General features: G+C 47.6%; 1 protein-coding gene across 2 annotated transcripts in view; it reads right to left on the reverse strand.

Moving 5' to 3' along the window:
• Positions 1-1,636: 1,636 nt before the first annotated feature.
• H1-8 (H1.8 linker histone) overlaps positions 1,637-21,183 on the reverse strand; it is a 33,698-nt gene continuing 14,151 nt past the window's right edge. Inside the window, exons 2-5 of one of the 2 annotated variants that reach the window (XM_070359660.1) lie at positions 7,433-7,692; positions 5,463-5,811; positions 3,663-3,724; positions 1,637-3,364 (exon numbers count right to left, since the gene is read on the reverse strand). In XM_070359660.1, coding sequence (XP_070215761.1) covers positions 3,128-3,364; positions 3,663-3,724; positions 5,463-5,811; positions 7,433-7,692 — 908 coding nt within the window. In that variant the 3' untranslated portion in view covers positions 1,637-3,127. Of the gene's footprint in view, positions 3,365-3,662; positions 3,728-5,462; positions 5,812-7,432; positions 7,693-21,183 lie in introns of both variants that reach the window. The other variant, XM_005902849.3, reaches the window with a different exon arrangement.

The following is a 21,183-nucleotide window of genomic DNA, read 5'->3' on the forward strand; positions in this document are numbered from 1 at the left end:
CCCCAAGAAAGGTCACTAGAGGACCAGCCCCAAATTAGAAGTGGCTTAAGTAAGTTTTTTTTCCTTTTAGGAAGGAGAAATAACCACACATATATATCAGGAGTAAGAACTAGGACAGAAACATGTACAATTTAAACAAAACCCCAGCAACACCAGTTCTAGAATTAATGAGCACAGAAAAGTGAGGAGAGAAAAGTAAACAATTTTTAGCTTTAAAAATAGCCTCTTCCTGTCGTGCCTTCTGGGTGGAGAGAGATTATCTTTTCAAATTTTCTATTCTGATCACTGATGCGTCTTTATTAAGCAGCAGATTTTCTAATGTGAGTTATTGACACATTCGATGGGTTTTTTTTGGGGGGGGGGAGGTGTGATTCTAGAATGAATGCATGCTTTCTGCAAAACTGTCAAGGAGGACAAAAAGCACGGAGAAGATAAAACCCACCCTAACCCACTCGTGGTCTGAATCTCAGAGAATGTTGTCCCAAAGCCCAAATCGTGTGCCCGTCTGGGCCGTGGGCAGACGGGTAGGAACTGGAATCAGGACGTGCTCCATCCTGCAAGCTGCCTTTATCCCATGTGGCCTTTCGTCAGCACCATCTTTCTATGCCATTAAATATTCCACAGCCTGTTTTAATGCCTGATTAACATGCGAGTCCTCCTTGAAGTTTAAGGACGCATTTGCAAGTGGAGGAAATCTCTCGTTTCTGGGGTCATCTGCTCACCACCCCCAGTCCTTGCCTGGGCCCCCGAAGGCTTGCCTTGCAGCTCCAGGTGTCCCTTGGCTCCATCTGCGGGTCACAGGAGGTGGGGACTTCGGCAGACTGTCTGTTCTCAAGCCGGGGAGCAGGCTTTCCCAAGTCTCATGGGTGCTCCATGCTGTCAGACCTTGGCCAGGTCGGGGCTCCTGGCTAGCCCCCAGCTCGTAGAGGTGCCCAGTGATACCCACCCCCAAGAGCCTGCCCGGGGTGCCTCCCACAACTGGACCCCTCTTGTGGAAAGCACCAGCCCAGCTCCCTGCCAGCTGCTCACAGTGCCCATGGGGGCTCTGCCGGCAGCCCCATGACAGAGGCCCCAGGGAAGCCGTGAAGCCCGACAAAGCCTCGCTTGGGATTGGCGAGGCGAGGGCAGGGCTGAGAGGAGGGGAGGGAGGGAAGACGCTGGGCTGCCTCAGTTTCCCTCTGTGTCCATCTGCCCCCCGCCAAGTGCCGTCCAGTTGACCTCTGATGCCCCTCAAATCCACTTGTTGGTCTCCGCCCCCCATCCCTGGCTCAGCGGTCACCCCTCATCTGGACCATCTCTCAACAGCCTTCAGAACGAGCTGAGTTCTCACCCCACCAGGTGGGTGTCGAGCAGGTACTCATGTGGACCCCACATTATGGACTCTTTCTACACACAGTCCCTCAACAAATCCCATCCACCGAGCGTAAACGTCTACCTGGCATCCACCACTTCTGACCCCTCCCTCTGTGGCCAGCCAGCACCCCTCAGCTGGCCCACAGCAGGGGCCACCACCCTGGCTTCCCCCGTAGCTTAGACGGTAAAAGACTGCCAGCAATGCAGGAGACCCAGGTTCGATCCCTAGGTTGGCAAGATCCCCTGGAGAAGGAAAATGGCTACCCACTCCAATATTCTTGCCTGGAGAGTCCCATGGACAGAGGAGCCCGGCAGGCTACAGGCCATGGGGTTGCAGAGTCAGACACGGCTGAGTGACTCACACACACACACCGCCCTGGCCTCCTGTGGCTGCCCGTGTCCCCCTGTGGGCACTCAGCTCCTCAATGGCCTCAAATGGGCATTTATCACAATTAAAATCCGAAGTTCTTACCCTGGCTCACGAGGCCCTTCAGGATCTAACCCTGTCCACCCTGCAGCTCTCGTTAGAGTGTGTACTGCTGCATAACAAACCACCTCAGTACACTCACAGCGCTCGTGCGTCTGTGATCAGGGCAGGGCTCGCGAGGGAAGGCCCGTCCCTTGGTGTCAGTGGGGCCGCTCAACAGGGGCAGAAGATCCAGTTCCTGGATGGCGCATGCCCAGCAAATTGGTGCTGGCTGGTCAGGGAGCTCAGTTGGGGCTGAGAACTGGGGTGTCTCGATTCTCATCCAACGGCTGTTTAGGCTTCCCCACTGCATGGTGGCTGAATTCTAAGCACAAGTATTAAAAAACAGAAAAGCAGCCCGCACGCAGGAAGCAGAAGCTGCCGGTCTCTTGAACCCTGGGCCCAGAAAGTGTCCCAGCGTCATCTCCTCAGTACCTGATTCAAGCAATCACAAAGCCCAGAATGAAGGTGCAGGGAGGCAGACTCAACCTCTCCTCGCGCAGTGTCACATTTGTTTAAAAATAACCCTAGCCCTCACCTCTGCACCTCCAGGTACCGTCTCTGTGTGGGCTTTAGCTTATGAGCTGCCCTGAGTTCCGTAGCTCACTCCCAACCCAGGGCCCCCGCACTTCCACTTCCTTCTGCAGATTCCCGCGGGACCCACAGTCCTGCTCAGTGACTAGTCCAGTGATCCATACTTCCTCTCAGCTCCTCTAATCCTTCCTCTCTGCAGCCACAGAGCTTCTTCTCAACACACACGTCAGTCTCTCCCCAGCCTGTAACCCTCCCTGGCTCCAACCGCTCCCAAGAAGATGCCTGCCTGCCTTCCCTAGCCTACTCCGCCATGCCTTGCTGCCCCATCCCCACGGCCCAGGGGCTCATGCCACCCCTCCCCGGCTTGTGCTCCTCTCAAAGCCTCAATTCGCCCCCATCCAGGCCTATCCCACTGCCTGCAAGCCCTTCCCCCGTCATCTGTCTGGCAATTCCTGCTCGTCCTTTTAAGACCAAAAGCTGCCTCCTCCAGGAAGCAGTCCCAGATCTCAGGTTGGACGAAGCACCTCTCCTGCGCCTCCGCAGGCCCCTGCATGCCTTTGCATCCCTGTTGCAGTCTGCATCTCCCAGGGGAGGAGCTTCCATCCTGTCCATCTGGGTGCATGCCCTGGATGGCCAAACCTTTAGACCTCAGCCTCCTCTCGCACCCATGAGTGGGGAAAAAAAGCTTTATTGATAAATAGGTTCTAGTGAAATAAACAGAGTGATAGTTTCTAGGGGAGTAAAAAGTAGAATCTGCATCTCTCCACCTTGCCTCTAGCCCTCGGCTTCTGCCTTCTTGCTGGCCGCTTTGGACACTGAAGACTTGGTGGGGATGCCAGGCTTTCTCGGGCCCTTAGAGGCCTCAGCCTTCCCAGCCAGTGGTCCAGGCTCCTTCTTGGACCCAGCACCCTTGGGAGGAACAGGGGCCTTGGCTTTGGGCCCCTCCCCAGCAGCCTCTTTAGGGACCTTGCCCCCCATCTTCTTTTTGGCCAGGGGAGCACCATTCTCACCCTGTAAGAAAGCAAACCAGGAGAAGGTGGCAGGGCTGGGCCCACCACGCAGAGCCCACGAACTCAGGGTTGAAACCCCAGCTCTAGGTTGCTTTCGACAAGCGCCCTCCCCTCTCTAAGCCTCAGCCCCCTATCTATAAGGTGGGGACGGTGATCCTCCGGGCACTGGAGGGCTGGGAGCAGAGGAAAGTGAAGTAAGTTACCCTCTTCCTCATCTGACCCCCGCCCCGGGCTTAGGTGGGAACACTCGAGCTCTGGCCACTGGAGATCAAGACAAGGGAAGTTACCCCGACACCTACCTTGGTGACCGTGGATTTTGAACTCTGACTTCCAGGCTGTGTTTTCCTGTGGGCCTTGGTATCTGCTGGAAGAGGGGATGCCGTGTGAGACAGACTTTTCCGGAGGAGGTGCCGCTCAGCAGCAGGCTTGAGGGGCCCCACAGCCCGCCCACGGCCCAGTCCTCACGCTGACACTTGCAGGCTGTGTGACCTGGGACAAGTTGTTCAGTCTCTCTGAGCCTGGTGCCCGAGTCTGCCAACTGAAGGTCGCAGCCTCTTGCCCACGGGACAGCAGGAGGATTAAGTGGAAGGAGGGCAACCATCCCTCATTCCATTCACAGCTCCCCATCCACCCACGCCGAAGGCCCCCGACAGGGCTGTCAGCCCCATGTCTTCAATCCATCTTCCATGTGACGGCCAGGATACATTTTAAAAAATGCCTCAGGCCCTGCCTGTCCCCTGTTCAGAGTCTTTCCATAACTTGATAAAAACCATCATGGAGAACAGTATAGAATTTCCCTACGAAACTAGGAATAAAACCACCACGTGACCCAGCAATCCCACCAGGAGGGCATGTATCCTGAGCAAACCATAATTCAAAAAGACACATGTGCCCACCCTGATCACTGCAGCACTATCTACAACAATCAGGACATGGAAGCCACCTAGATGTCTATCGACAGAGGAATGGATGAAGGGGTTGTGGTCTATCTACACCAAGGAGTATTACTCAGCCATGAAAAGGAATGCATTTGAATCAGTTCTACTGAGGTGGATGAACCTAGAGACTGTCATACAGGGTGAAGTCAGTCAAAACGAGAAAAGCAAATATATATTAATGCATATACATGGAATCTAGAAAACTGGGATCAAACCTTTTTGCAGGGCAGGAAGAGAGAGACAGACATAGAGAACAGACTTCTGGACAGTCGGGGAGGGAGGGTGGGACGAACTGAGAGAGTAGCGCTGAAATATACACACTGCCGTGTATAAAACACAGAGCTCGCAGGCAGCTGCTGTACAGCACAGGGAGCTCGACTCGGTGCTGTGATGACTAGAGGGGTGGGAGGGGGATCACCAGGAGGGGATGTATGTATACATATAGTCGATTCACATCGGTGCTCAGCAGAAAAACATTGTAAAACAATCACACTCCAATTTTTATAGTTTTGTGTTTTTTTTTTAGATTCGTAAGAAAAAAAGCACCTTGGGCCCTAAGTGTCCCCTGTTCAGGCTCTTTCCGTGGCTCCTCACCAATCAAGTCCAGCCTCCCGCCGCCCTTCACAGCGTCCCCTTCTCCCACCCCCGATGCACACAGACAGGACTATTTAGACTTCTTCCACCTTCGGGGCTTCCCTGGTGGCTCAGATGGTCGAGAATCCACCTGCAATGTGGGAGACCTGGGTACGATCCCTGGGTTGGGAAGATCCCCTGGAGGAGGGCATAGCAACGCACTGCCGTATTCTTGCCTGGAGAATCGCCCATGGACAGAGGAGCCTGGCAGGCTACAGTCCATGGGGCCGCAGAGTTGGACATGACTGAGCGTCTAAGCACAGCTCAGCACAGCCACGTTCTTCATGCCTTCAGGCCTTTGCACAAGCTGGTCTCCTGCGTGGGCCACCTCCTCCAGGAAGCCTCCCCTGACCCCTCCTCCCACCCCCACCAGCTACCATGAGTTCTCTGTCTCTCCGGGTCAAGCCAAGTGTCCTAGGGCACATTGAGTAGACAGCCCCTCCTCCCCAAAACTGACCCCTCCATCCCAACTCGTGGCCAGTGGTTGCCAGAAATCCCATCCCATGCCCACCCCATTCACACCCATACCTTGGCGGCTCCCTCTTTCTTTGACTTTCGACTTCCCACCAGGCCCACTGGCACTGGGAGGGGCCTGAGCGGCCTTGTCCGGCCGTCGGGAGGACTTCTTGGCCTCACCCAGCCTTGGCTCTGGGTCCTTGGTCTGCGTGCCTTTCTTGGGGGCCTTCTTGGCTGCGCCTGGTTTGGAGGGAGCTGCCCTCTCCTCTCTGGGCTTCCTGGATCCTTTTTTCACCTCGACTGTGTTGGCAGGGTCCTTCTTTGACTCACTCGGCTTCTTGGGGTCCTTCCCCTCAGCCTGACCGGGCATCCTGGGGGCCGTCTTCCTGGGTGGGATTTTCCTTTTGTCTTTGGGGACTAACTGGCAGAGGAGAGAACGGGGTGGAAGTGAGAGCAGAGATCTGGGCATCTCCTGCCCCGACACCCTGCGTGAGGCTCAAAGAAGCCCCCATCCCCAGGGAGGGGGCGAAGAAGGCGGCCAAGGGCTTGGGGCACAACCGCCTCCTAAAAGCCGGAAGCCAGCAGTGCATGCCACCCCCCGCACCACGAGAGAGGTGCCGCCATGGAGGAGCTACAGGACTCGAGTCTGCAAAACTCACCCAGCGTTCTCCCCGTTCCCTGGGTAGGTGGCAGGCATGTACCTCCCGCCCCTGCCCACGAGCCCAGCACATACTGTGAGCTCTGATGCTGTCTTCTCATGCTAACCCGTGAAGCTCCTTTGACTTCCCCCCAACACCTCCCTGTGGACTGTGGCCCTGACACCACCACCCCTGCCCCCGCCTCACGCCACCACATCCCCAGGTCTCCTGGCTGCTTCCTGCTCTGCAGCTGAACATGGACGTGGAGGGCAGATGGGCCCCAACTCCAGCCATGCAACTCGACCTGTCCAAGTCTTTCCCTCCCCGCTTGGGCCTCAGTCTTCCCATCTTTACAATGGGGTCATCAGGGAGGGTGTGAGCAGCAGGGGGACGCAAGGGCCCCTGGTTCTGCCCTTCTAGAGCCCAGCTCTGATGACGCTGCTCCCCAACATCCCTGAATCCTCATGGGTCCCCGTTACCCACCATGACCAGAAAACAACCCCCACTCCCAGCACACACACATCTTGACTCCATGGTACCCGACACCCCCTTCTCTGCCTCCCACCCCTTGGTCCAGTTTCCTGACTGCCTCCCAGTCACACACACCCCCAGCACTCTCTCTCCTGCTCCCCCTTCACTCCACCCTGTGCCCCTGGCCTTGCCATGGCAGCTGTCGAAGTTCAGACCCACACACTCAGAGTCCCAGGAGGGGGTGTCCCTGAGCACAGCTAGCCTGTTCCCACAGGGACTGGAACTGGCAGTTTGAGAATGTTCCACCAAGTTCCACGGTGACTGTCAGAGGAACTGCTACATGCTGGAGCACAGCAGTGACAAGATGGATCCCAGGTCCGGGTCCCTGGGATCTGGGATCCAAGATGTCCCTGGTGGCAGCTGGCAGTCACGACGCTGTGGTTTGAATTTTGTGCCAAATTTGCTCTCAGCTCTGGGTGACTTGACCCTTTAAGAGAGGAGGATGTGTTGGCTCAGAGAGGCGTCAGCCCTGGTTTTGGAGCCAGGGAGTGTGGGGAGCAAACCCCAAGGCTGTGACCTTGAAGGGGCCAAGGCTGGGTCTGGGCCGCCCCTGGTAAAGGAATTCCAGGAAGGGGTCATGGGCACCAAGGACCCGGAAGTGAAACAGCTGAAACAGTCTCTGGTCATGGGTCCCGGGTGCAGCAGGGTGACGGGGGCCGTGTCGGGGCTCAGCCTCCCCGGGGGGTGGGGGGAGCAAGCAGGGGGCATCTGGGTGAAGACAGAGGACAAAGAACAGACAGGAGGAAAGAGGGAACAGCACCCAGAGCTCGGGAAGAAAGAGCTGGAGCTGGAGTTCAAGCCTGGGGCCAAGTTCGCCACACCCCGGGACCACCTGGCACCTCCCCTTCACCCCCCCCACCACCCGGCACTCACTTTGAAGCTGCCGGTGGCCCCCTTGGCCTTGGAGTTCACGGGCCTGATGAGCAGGCCGCGGTGCAGGCCCGTGGCCAGGGCCTGCTTCAGCAGGTGGTTGAGCCGGAGGGCGTCCACCGTCGGGTACTTCTGCAGGATGTAGACCTTGATGGCTGCCACCGAGGTGCCCCGGCGCCGCTCCCCGGCCTGCAGTGCCTCCAGCACCATGCGCAGCACCGGAGGGTGGCGGCGCGGCGCCCGGACGGCGCCCCGGGCCAGGCCTGCGGGCGGGGGTGGGGGGCAGCAGGACGTCACCCAGGGCCCAGACCACTGCGGGAGGCGGGCGGGGGGCAGGACATCACCCAGGGCCCGGACTGCTGCAGGGGGCGGGGGGCAGCAGGACTTCACCCAGGGCCCAGACCGCCCCCAGGCCCCCAGCTGACAAACGTGCCCAGGGAAGCACCAGCTGGGTGCTGGCCAGTCCCTGTGGCCGGTGGGCAAGCAGCCCAGGGACTCACGTATGCATTCCCCCAGCCCCACCCACCCCTGATCTTGACCAGCCACAGTCTCCCGGGGCCCACCGTGGGGCTGGGCACACAACAGCCCTCCAAGAAGGCTTATTAAGAAACGTTAAAGGGTCCTTTTAGTAAACAACACTGGGATCCCCTCCCTGGTGACCCAGGGTTAAGAGGCCACCTGCCAGTGCAGGGGACACGGGTTCGGCCTCTGTTCTGGGCAGTAAGATGCCACGCGCCCCGGGGCCTCAGAGCTGCGTCCACAACCTCGGAAGCCCGTGTCCCAGAGCCTGTGCCCGCGTCAGGAAGCCGCAGCAATGAGGAGCTCACACGCTGTAACCAAGACCCAGTGCGCCAAAATAACTCAAAAAAACAAAAACCCTACACCAGGCCAGTTGTCTAGATCTAACATTTTACAGGAAATGCAAGGGCCACATGAAATCAGTAAAACCCAGATATGAGGAACTCTCCAGGACACGTGATCCAGTGCCTCCTACAAATAAGTAAGGAGGAAAAATAAACGTGGGAAAGGCCCCAAAAAGGAAAGATCCTACGAGACCCTTCAACCAGAGGCAAACGTAGGGGCCTTGCTCAGACTCAGAGTATGATCTGAACAATGTGACTGGGGGCAGAAAAGGCAACTAGACACATGTGGACACTGGGATATTTGAAAGCAAGAGAGTTCCAGAAAAACATCCATTTCTGCTTTATTGACTATGCCAAAGCCTTTGACTGTGTGGATCACAATAAACTGGAAAATTCTGAAAGAGATGGGAATACCAGACCACCTGACCTGCCTCTTGAGAAACCTATATGCAGGTCAGGAAGCAACAGTTAGAACTGGACATGGAACAACAGTTAGAACTGGACGTGGAACAACAGACTGGTTCCAAATAGGAAAAGGAGTACACCAAGGCTGTATATTGTCACCCTGCTTATTTAACTTCTATGCAGAGTACATCATGAGAAATGCTGGGCTGGAGGAAGCACAAGCTGGAATCAAGATTGCCAGGAGAAATATCAATAATCTCAGATGACACCACCCTTATGGCAGAAAGTGAAAAGGAACTAAAAAGCCTCTTGATGAAAGTGAAAGTGGAGAGTGAAAAAGTTGGCTTAAAGCTCAACATTCAGAAAATGAAGATCATGCCATCTGGTCCCCTCACTTCATGGGAAATAGATGGGGAAACAGTGGAAACAGTGTCAGACTTTATTTTTTTGGGCTCCAAAATCACTGCAGATGGTGACTGCAGCCATGAAATTAAAAGACGCTTACTCCTTGGAGGGAAAGTTATGACTAACTTAGATAGCATATTCAAAAGCAGAGATATTACTTTGCCAACAAAGGTCCGTCTAGTCAAGGCTATGGTTTTTCCTGTGGTCATGTATGGATGTGAGAGTTGGACTGTGAAGAAGGCTGAGCACCGAAGAATTGATGCTTTTGAACTGTGGTGTTGGAGAAGACTCTTGAGACTCCCTTGGACTGCAAGGAGATCCAACCAGTCCATTCTGAAGGAGATCAGCCCTGGGATTTCTTTGGAAGGAATGATGCTAAAGCTGAAACTCCAGTACTTTGGCCACCTGATATGAAGAGTTGACTCATTGGAAAAAGACTCTGATGCTGGGAGGGACTGGGAGCAGGAGGAGAAGGGGACGACAGAGGATGAGACGGCTGGATGGCATCACCGACTCAATGGACGTGACTTTGAGTGAACTCCGGGAGTTGGTGATGGTCAGGGAGGCCTGGCATGCTGCGATTCATGGGGTCGCAAAGGGTCGGACACGCCTGAGCGACTGGACTGAACTGAAGGATGATATTGCTTCCGGTGTGCTGATGGCAGTGCAATTATTTTAAGAGATTCTCATCTTTTAGAGATAAATACCGAACAGTTTACAGATGAAATGATAAGCGTGGCACTTACTCTGAAATAACGCAGTGGTGGAACAAGGGTAACCACGAGCTGTTAGCTGCTGAAGTTGACTGATGGGTGCATGGGGCTGTGGGGGCAGGGCTGGCACCATACCATCAGCCTGCTTTTGTGTCCTTTTGAAAGCTTTCATCATAACAAGAAAAGAATTTCACTCTTGGGTATATACCCAGGAGAAAATAAAATATATGTCCACACAAAAATATACGTACAAATGTTCATAGAAGCATTATTTTTGGTTTAGTCACTAAGTCGAGTCCGACTCTTATGGCCCCATGGACTCCTCTGTTCATGGGATTTCCCAGGCAAGGATACTGGAGAGGGTTGCCCCTCCAGGGGATCTTCCTGACTCAGGGATCGAACCTGCGTCTCCCGCTTTGTCTCCTGATTTGCAGGTGGATTCTCTATGGACTGAGCCACCAGGGAAGCTCCTTACATTATTTATAATAGTTCAAAAGCAGAAGCAACCCCAAAGTGCATAAACAGGTGAATGGATAAACAAGACTCAGTACAGCCAGAACGTCACACAGCCAACAGGAGGAATGAGGAACTCCCTTGAAAAGATGAGGCAGAGTGAAAGAAGTTAGTCACAAAAAAGTCACATGTTGTATAATGTAGCTGATATGAAATGTCAGGAACGGGCAAGTCGGAGCCAAAAAGTAGACTCGTGGTTGCTAGGGGCTGGGAGGCGGGTGGAGACGGTGAGTGACTACCACTGGGTACAGGTTTTTATTTAGAGGAGATGAAAATATTCTAACATTCGCAGTAGAGACGGGCCACAACTGTGAATGTGCTAAAAGCCACTGCACACTTTAAGTGGGCGAACTGCATGCTCTGTGATTTACTGAGATATCCCAATAAGCCGCTATTTTTAAATTGTTGCAAAAAAGAGTAGGATCCAGGTGAGGAGGGAGACAGTGTTAGAAGCTGTCAGTCACCATAAAGCACAGAAAAGTGGTTTAAATATGAAACCTAATTTAAACATGGTGATTAGAAATGTTGATTTCTAACCAATATCTAAAAACTGAAGACTCAGAAAAGGAATCAAGTAGCTAATATTAATACACATATATGAAGGCAGATGTGTTCAGTCGCTCAACTGTGTCTGATTCTTTGCAATTCCAAGGACTGTAGCCCACCAGGCCCCTCTGTCCAAGAAATTCTCCAGGCAAAAATACCGGAGTGGGTTGCAATTTCCTTCTCCAGGGGATCGTCCTGACCCAGGGATCAAACCAGCATCTCCTAGGACTCCTGCACTGCAGGCAGATTCTTTACCACTGAGCCACCAGGGAAGCCCATATATATATATATATATATATATATATATATCTCACATATTAAAATGGAAAAATAGAACTTTGTACATATACAGATTGCTGTATCAAAATCTCATGGGAACTATTAATACAAAACAAAAAACTACAATAGATACACACATACAAAAGGAAAAGTCACCCAAACACAACAAGAGGGGGCTTCCCTAGTGGCTCAGTGGTCAAGAATCCACCTGCCAAGGCAGGACACATAGGTTTGATTGCTGGGACGTGAAAATCCCACATGCTGTGAGGCAACTAAGCCCGTGCATGACAAGTACTGAACCCATCACCCTAAAGCCTGTGCTCCACAGTGAGAGCAGCCACTCTAGTGAGGAGTCCAGACCCCACAGCTAGAGAGTGGCCCCACTCAGCGCAACTGGAGACAGCCCTCACACAGCAGTGAAGACCCAGTGTAGGTAAAAACAAACAAAAGAACAAAAACCCACAACACTAGTCATCAAACCACAAGAGATAAAAGAGGGAAGAAAGAAGACCAACAACCAAAAATCCAAACAATAAAGAAAACAGCAACAGGAATACAGATATCAATAATTACTTTAAATGTAAATGGATTAAGTGCTCCAACTAAAGACACAGGCTGGCTGAATGGATATAAAAACAATATCCACTTTATAAGCTGGTCTATAAGAAACACACTTCAGATCTAGGGACACATATAGACTGAAAGTGAGGGAATGGAAAAAGATACTCCATCCAGATGGAAATCAAAAGAAAGCTGGAGGAGCTATCCTCTTATCAGACAAAATACATGTTAAAATAAAGACTGTTGCAAGAGACAAGGAAGGACACAACATAATGATCAAGGGATCAATTCCAAAAGAAGATATAACAATTGTAAATAACAGACTGGTTCCAAATAGGAAAAGGAGTTCGTCAAGGCTATATATGGTCACCCTGCTTATTTCACTTATATGCAGAGTACATCATGAGAAACGCTGGACTGGAAGAAACACAAGCTGGAATCAAGATTGCCGGGAGAAATATCAATAACCTCAGATATGCAGATGACACCACCCTTATGGCAGAAAGTGAAGAGGAACTCAAAAGCCTCTTGATGAAAGTAAAAGTGGAGAGTGAAAAAGTTGGCTTAAAGCTCAACATTCAGAAAACGAAGATCATGGCATCCAGTCCCATCACTTCATGGGAAATAGATGGGGAAACAGTGTCAGACTTCATTTTGGGGGGCTCCAAAATCACTGCAGATGATGACTGCAGCCATGAAATTAAAAGACACTTACTCCTTGGAAGGAAAGTTATGACCAACCTAGATAGCATATTGAAAAGCAGAGACATTACTTTGCCAACAAAGGTCCGTCTAGTCAAGGCTATGGTTTTTCCTGTGGTCATGTATGGATGTGAGAGTTGGACTGTGAAGAAGGTTGAGCGCCGAAGAATTGATGCTTTTGAACTGTGGTGTTGGAGAAGACTCTTGAGAGTCCCTTGGACTGCAACGAGATCCAACCAGTCCATTCTGAAGGAGATCAGCCCTGGGATTTCTTTGGAAGGAATGATGCTAAAGCTGAAACTCCAGTACTTTGGCCACCTGATGCGAAGAGTTGACTCACTGGAAAAGACTCTGATGCTGGGAGGGATTGGGGGCAGGAGGAGAAGGGGACGACAGAGGATGAGATGGCTGGATGGCATCACTGACTCAATGGACGTGAGTCTCAGTGAACTCTGGGAGTTGGTGATGGACAGGGAGGCCTGGCGTGCTGTGATTCATGGGGTCGCGAAGAGTCAGACACGACTGAGCGACTGATCTGATCTGATCTGATGCACCCAACTTAGGAGCACCTCAGTACACACGTCAAACACCCATAAAAGAGGAAATTGACAGTAACACAATGATAGCAGGGGAAATGAACACCCTACTCACACCAATGAATATATGATCCCGACAGAAAATTAAGGAAACACAAGCATGAAAAGACACAAGAGACCAGATAGATTTAATTGATATTTATAGGACATTCCATCCGAAAGCAACAGAATATACTTTCTTCTCAAATGCACATAGAACATTCTCCAGGATAGATTGTGTCTTGGGTCACAAATCAGTTCAGTTCAGTTCAGTCGCTCAGTCGTGTCTGACTCTTCACGACCCCATGAATCGCAGCACGCCAGGCTTCCCTGTCCATCACCAACTTCCGGAGTTCACTCAGACTCACGTCCATCGAGTCAGTGATGCCATCCAGCCGTCTCATCCTCTGTCGTCCCCTTCTCCTCCTGCCCCCAATCCCTCCCAGCATCAGAGTCTTTTCCAATGAGTCAACTCTTCGCATCAGGTGGCCAAAGTACTGGAGTTTCAGCTTTAGCATCATTCCCTCCAAAGAAATCCCAGGGCTGATCTCCTTCAGAATGGACTTGTTGGATCTCCTTGCAGTCCAAGGGACTCTCAGGAGTCTTCTCCAACACCACAGTTCAAAAGCATCAATTCTTTGGCACTCATCCTTCTTCACAGTTCAACTCTCACATCCATACATGACCACAGGAAAAACCATAGCCTTGACTAGACGGACCTTTGTTGGCAAAGTAATGTCTCTGCTTTTCAATATGCTATCTAGGTTGGTCATAACTTTCCTTCCAAGGAGTAAGTGTCTTTTAATTTCATGGCTTCAGTCATCATCTGCAGTGATTTTGGAGCCCCCCAAAATAAAGTCTGACACTGTTTCCACTGTTTCCCCATCTATTTCCCATGAAGTGATGGGACCGGATACCATGATCTTCGTTTTCTGAATGTTGAGCTTTAAGCCAACTTTTTCACTCTCCACTTTCACTTTCATCCAGAGGCTTTTTAGTTCCTCTTCACTTTCTGCCTTGGTAAATTTTAAAAAAACTGAAATTGTATCAAGCATCTTTTCCAATCACAACACTATGAGATTAGAAATTACATTAAAAAAAAAAAAAGCAAAAAACCACACAGAAGCTAAACAATGCACCAGTAAATAACCAACAGATCACTGAAGAAATCAAAGAGGAAAGAAAAAATACATTAAAAGAAATCACAGTGCAAACACAGCAACACAAAATCTACCCCCCAAAACCTGTGGGATGTAGCAAAAGCAGTTCTAAAAGGGTATATAAGGCACTTTAATCCTAGCTCAAGAAACAAGAAACTCTCACATAAACAACCTAACCCTCCCGATTCATGTTGAGGTTTGACAGAAAACAACAAAATTCTGTAAAGCAATTATCCTTCAATTAAAAAATAAATTAAAAAAAAACAACCTAACCTTATACCTAAAGCAACTAGAGAAAGAAGAAACAAAACGCAAAGTTAGTGGAAGGAAAGAAATCATAAAAATTGGAGCAGAAATAAATGAAATGGGAATGAAGACAATAGCAAAAAAAATCAATGAAACTAAAAGCTGGTTCTTTGAAAAGATAATTGAAATTGGTAAACTTTCACAGAGACTCATCAAGAAAAAAAAGGGGAGAGGACTCAAATCAATAAAACTAGAAATGAAAAAGGAGAAATGACAACTGACACTGTAGAAACACAAAGGCTCATAAGACATTACTACAAGCAACTCTAAGGTGATAAATTGGACAACCAGGAGAAATGCACAAATCCTAAGAAAGGTACAACTGAACTTGCAAGAAACAGAAGATATCAACAGACCCATTGCAAGTCATGAAGTTGAAACTGTAATGTAAAATCTTTCAACAAACAAAAGTCCAGAACCAGATGGCTGTGGATTTGATCAAACATTTAGAGAAGAGTTAACACCTATTCTTCTGAAACTCTTACAAAAATATGTGGAAGAAGGAACACTCACAAACTCATTCTATGAGGTCACCATTACCCTAATTCCAAAATCAGCCAAAGACACCACAATAAAAGAAAATGACAAGCCAATATCACTGATGAACACAGACATAAAAATCCTCAACAAATACTAGCAAACTGAATCCAACAACACATTACATGATCATAAACCATAATCAGGTGAGATTTCATACAATGATGCAAGGATTCTTCAATATCCACAAACCAACCAGTGTGATACATCACATTAATAAATTGAAGAATAAAAACATGATAATATCAATAGACACAAAACACTTTCACAAAATTCAAAACACCCATTTATGATAAAAAAAAAAAAACTTTAGAAAGTAGGCATAGAGGAAACTTACCTCAACATAATAAAAGCCATAAATGACAAAACCCACAGAACACGTCATTTTCAATGGTGAAAACGTAAAAGCATTTTCTCTAAGATTAAGATAAGGAAGCTGACTCTAAACACTATTCAACATAATTTTGGAAGTCCTAGCTACAGCAATTACAGAAGAAGAATAGATAAAAGAAACTCAAATTGGAAAAGTAAAACTTTCATTGTTTGCAGATGACAGATACTATACATAGAAAATTCTAAAGATGCCCCCAGAAAACTATCAGAGCTCAATGAAATTGGTCCTGTTGCAGGATACAAAATGAATACCCAGAAATCTCTTGCATTCTTGTGTGCTAACAATGAAAGATCAGAAAGAGAAATTAAGAAACCAATCCCATTGACCATTGAAACAAAAAGAATAAAATAGCAAGAAAAAAAAAAAAAAAAAAACTACCTAAGGAGGAAAAAGACACACTTTTGGAAAACTCTAAGATGACACTGATAAAAGAAGTCAAACATGACACAAACAAATAGATACACCACATTCTTGGGTTAGAAGAACCAATACTGTAGAAACGACAACACTGCCCAAAGCAATCTACAGATTCAGTGCAATCCCTATCAAATTTCCAATGGCATTTTTCACAGAATTAGAACAAAACAATTTATAATTTGTATTAAAAAAAAAAAAAGAAAGAAATAGAGCTGGAGGAATCAAGCTCCCTGATTTTAGACTATACTATAGGGCTACAGCAATCAAGACAGTATATTCAGTTCAGTTCAGTCGCTCAGTTGTGTTCGACTCTTTGCGACCCCATGAATCGCAGCACACCAGGCCTCCCTGTCCATCACCAACTCCCGGAGTTCACTCAGACTCACGTCCATCGAGTATATGGTATGGCACAAAAGGAGAAATATTGATTAATGAAACAGAATAGAAAACCCAGAAATAAACCCATGCACCTACGGTCACCTAATTTATGACAAATGTGGCAAGAATATACAATGGAGAAAAGGCAGTCTCTTCAACAAGTGGTGCTGGGAAAACTGGACCGCTACATGAAAAAGAATATTAGAACACCCCCTAACACTATATGCAAATTAAAGTCAAGATGGATTATAAGGCCAGAAACTACAAAACTCTTAGAGGAAAACACAGGCAGAACACTATGTGACATAAATCACAGCAAGATCTTTTTTGACGGAATATTACTCAGCCATAAAAAGGAATGAAATTGGGTTATTTGTAAAGACGTGGATGGAGCCAGGGACTGTCATAGAGTGAAGTCAGAGAAAAACAAATACCATATATTAACGCATGTGTGGAGTCTGAAAAAATTTTGTACAGAGGATCTTATTTACAAAGCAGAAACAGAGACACTGACATAAAGAACAAATGTACGGATACCAAGGGGGTAGCGGGGAATGGGATGAATCGGGAGAGTGTAGAGAACCAACTGCATAGCGCAAGGAACGTCACTCAATGCTCTGTGATGACCTAAATGAGAAGAAAATCCAAAGAAGATACACACACACACACACACACCCCTGATTCACTTTACTGTACAGTAGAACAGTAACATTCTAAACATTCTAACATTCTAACACAACATTCTAAAGCAACTATACGCTAATAAATTTTTTAAAATAAAAATAAATAAATGGGGCTTAATTAAACTTAAAAGCTGTTTCACAGCAAAGGAAACCATAAACAAAACAAAAAGACAACCCTGAGAATCAGAGAAAATATCTACAAATGAAGCAACTGACAAGGGATTAAACTCCAAAATATACAAACAGCTCATGCAGCTCCATATCAAAAAAACAATCCAATAAAAAAATGGATAGAAGACCTAAATAGACATTTCCCCAAAGAAGACATACAGATGATCAAGCAGCACATGAAAATATGCTCAACTTCACTAATCATTAGAGAAATGCAAATCAAAACTACAATGACATATTACTTCAAACTGGTCAGAATGGCTATTATAAAAAAAAAATCTACAAACAATAAATGCTGGAGAGGGTACACTGTTGGTGGGAATGTAAACTGATACAGCCAGTACGGAAAACAGCATGGAGGTTCCTTAAAAAATTAAAAATAGAACTACCATATAATCCAGGGATCCCACTACCGGGCATACACCATGAAAAAAAAACCTTAATTCAAAAAGACACACGCACTGCGATGTTTACTGCAGTATTCTTGATAATAGCCAAGGCTTCCCTGATAGTTCTGATAGGAAAGAATCCACCTGCAAGGCAGGAGACCTGGGTTCTATCCCTTAGTTGGGAAGATCCACTGGAGAAGGGATAGGCTACCCACTCCAGCATTCTTGGGCTTCCCTAATGGCTCAGTTGGTTTAAAAAAAAAAATCCACCTGCAATGAGGGAGACCTGGGTTCGAACCCTGGGTTGGGAATATCCCCTGGAGAAGTGAACAGCTACCCACTTCAGTATTCTGGCCTGGAGAATTCCATGAACTAACTATACAGTTTATGGGGTTGCAAAGAGTCAGACATGACTGAGCAACTTTCACTTTCACTTTGGGCTTCCCTGGTGGCTCAGACGATAAAGAGTCCGCCAGCAGTGTGGGAAACTTGGGTTCGATCCCTGGGTCCGGAAGATCCTCTGGAGAAGGAAATGGCAACCCACTCCAGCATCCTTGCCTGGAAAAATTTCATGGATGAGGAGCTTGGCAGGCTACAGTCCATGGAGTCGCAAATAGTCAGACACGACTGAGCGACTTCATTTTCTTCTTTACCATAGCCAGGACATGGAAGGAACTTAAATATACATTGACACATGAATGGATGAATATCTGGTATGTGTGTATACACACACACAATGGAATATCACTCAGCCATAAAAGGCAATGAAATTGAGTCATTTGTAAATAAATGAACGGAGCCAGAGACTGTCATAGTGAAGTTAGTCAAAAAGAGAAAAACAAGTATTGTGTCTTAATGCATATGTGTGGAGTCTGGGAAAAGCGGTACAGATGAACCTATGTGCAGGGCAGGAACAGAGACACAGACGTATGGATGTACGGACCTGGGGGTGGGGGTGGGGGAGGGAAGCGGGAAGAACTGGGAGGTTGGGTTTGCCATATATACACTACTCTATGTAAAACAGATAGCTAGCGGGGACCTGCTGGATAGCACAGGGAGCTCAGCTCAGTGCTCTGTGGCGACCTCCAGGGGTGGGGTGGGTGAAGGGAGGTGACATCTGTATACATACAGCTGATTCACTTTGTTGTACAATAAATCTAGCAACACTGTAAAGCAACTATACCCCAACTTTAAAAGGAGAGCAAGCTGGGGTAGCAATACTCACGTCAGACAAAATAGATATTAAAATAAAGAGTGCTGTAAGAGACAAGGAAGGACACTATGTAATGATCAAGGGCTCAATCCAAGAAGAAGTATATATGCATCTAACACAGGAGCCCCTCAGTGTGCTGTGCTCAGTCGCTCAGTCGTGTCACACTCTTTGCAACCTCATGGACTGTAGCCTGCCAGGCACCTCTGACCATGGCAAGAATACTGGAGTGGGTTGCCATGCCCTCCTCCAGGGGATCTTCCCTGCCCAGGGAGAGCAACCAGGTCTCCCGCATTGCCAACGGATTCTTTACCAGCTGAGCCACCAGGAAAGCCCAAGAATACTGGAGTGGGTAGCCTATCCCTTCTCCAGGGGATCTTCCCTACCCAGGAATCGAACCAGAGTCTTCTGCATTGCAGATGGATTCTTTACCAGCTGAGTTACCAGGGAACAAGGCAAATGCTAATAGCCATAAAAGGGGACATTGACAATAACACAGTAATAGCAGGGGACTTTAACACCCCACTGACCCCCGTGGGCAGAACATTCGGGCAGGAAATAAATAAGGGAACATAAGCCTTAAATGACACAGTAGACCAGATAGAGTCAATTGATATTTTAGGGCATTCCATCCAAAAGCAGCAGAATACACTTTCTCCCAAATCCACATGGAACATTCACTAAGACGGATCACATCTTGGGTCACAGATCAAGTCTTGGCACGTTCTGAAAAGCTGAAATCGTATCAAGTATGTTTTCATAGCACTATGAGATAAATCAATTACAGGGGGAAGAACTGTAAAAAACACAAACACATGGAGATTAAACAATACGTTACTTAACAACCAATGAATCACTGAAGAAATCAAAAGAGGAAATAAAATACCTAGAGACAAATCACAATGAAAACAGAACAATCTTAATGCAAAAGCAGCTCTAAGAGGCAGTTTACAGCATTAGAATCTTATCTCCAGAAACAGGAAAACTCTCAAATAAACAACATGACCTCATACCTAAAGGAACTAGAGAAAGGAGAGACAAATACCAAAGTTAGTAGGAGTGACGAGAATAGCAAAAAAAAAAGAATGAAACTGAAAGCTGGTTCTTTGAGAAGATAAATAAAATTTATAAACTTTTAGAGAGACTCATCAAGAAAAAAAGAAAACAGATTCACACCAGTAAAATTAGAAATGAAAGAAGAGAAATTTCCAACTGACACCGCAGAAATGCAAGGCTCATAAGAGATTACTACAAGCAACTACACGACAATAAATTGGACAACCTGGAAGAAATGCACAAATCCTTGGAAAGGTACAATCTTCCAAGACTGAACCCAGAAGAAACAGAAGATATAAACAGACCAGTTACAAGTCGTGACATCGAAACTGTAATTAAGAATCTTCCAACAAACAAATGTCCAGGACCAGGTGGCTTCACAGGTGAATTTGATCAAACATTTAGAGAAGTGATGTGAAAGTCACTCAGTTGTGTCTGACTCTTTGCAGCCCCACGGACTATACAGTCCATGGAATTCTCCAGGCCAGGATACTGGAATGGGTAGCCTTTCCCTTCTCCAAGGGATCTTCCCAACCCAGGGATTGAACCCAGGTCTCCTGCATTGCTGGCAGATTCTTTACCAGCTGAGCCACCAGGAAAGCCCAAGAATATTGGAGTGGGTAGCCTATCCCTTCTCCAGCGGATCTTCCCGGCCCAGGAATCAAACTGGGGTATCCTGCATTGCAGGCAGATTCTTTAGCAGCTGAGCTAACAGGGAAGCCCATCGATCAAACATGTAGAGAAAAGTTAACACCTATTCTTCTGAAACGCTTCCAAAAAACTTGGGAGGAAGAACATTCCCAAATTCATTCTCTGAGGCTACCATCATCTTGATTCCAAACCCTGACAAAGATATCACAAAAAAAGAAAATTGCAAGCCAATATCGCTGATGAACACAGACACGAAAATCCTCAACAAATACTAGCAAACTGAATCCAACAACACATTAAATGATCATACACCATGATCAAGTGGGCTTTATCCCAGTGTTACAAGGATTCATCAATATCCACAAGTCAACCAGTGTGACATACCACATTAACAAATTGAAGAATAAAAACCATATAATCATCTCAATAGATGCAAAAAACTCTTGACAAAATTCAAAACACTCATTTAGGATGAAAACTTTAGAAAGGAGGCATAGAGGAAACCTACCTCAACCTAATAAAGGCCACATATGACAAACCCACAGACAATGTCATTCTCAACGGTGAAAACCCGAAAGCATTTCCTCTAAAATCAGGAACAGGACAAGGAAGCTCACTCTTGTCACTATTATTCAACATAGTTTTGAAGTTCTAGCTACAGCAATCAGAGAAGAAAAAGAGATAAAAGGAATCCTACTTGGAAAAGTAAAACTGTACTGTTTGCAGATGACATGATACTATACATAATGCTCCTTGGAAGGAAAACTATGACAAATTTAGACAGTGTTATTAAAAAGCAGAGACATCATTTTGCTGAAAAAGGTCCATATAGTCAAAGCT

This window comes from Bos mutus, chromosome 22, assembly GCF_027580195.1.
Source record: "Bos mutus isolate GX-2022 chromosome 22, NWIPB_WYAK_1.1, whole genome shotgun sequence".
NCBI lineage: Eukaryota > Metazoa > Chordata > Mammalia > Artiodactyla > Bovidae > Bos > Bos mutus.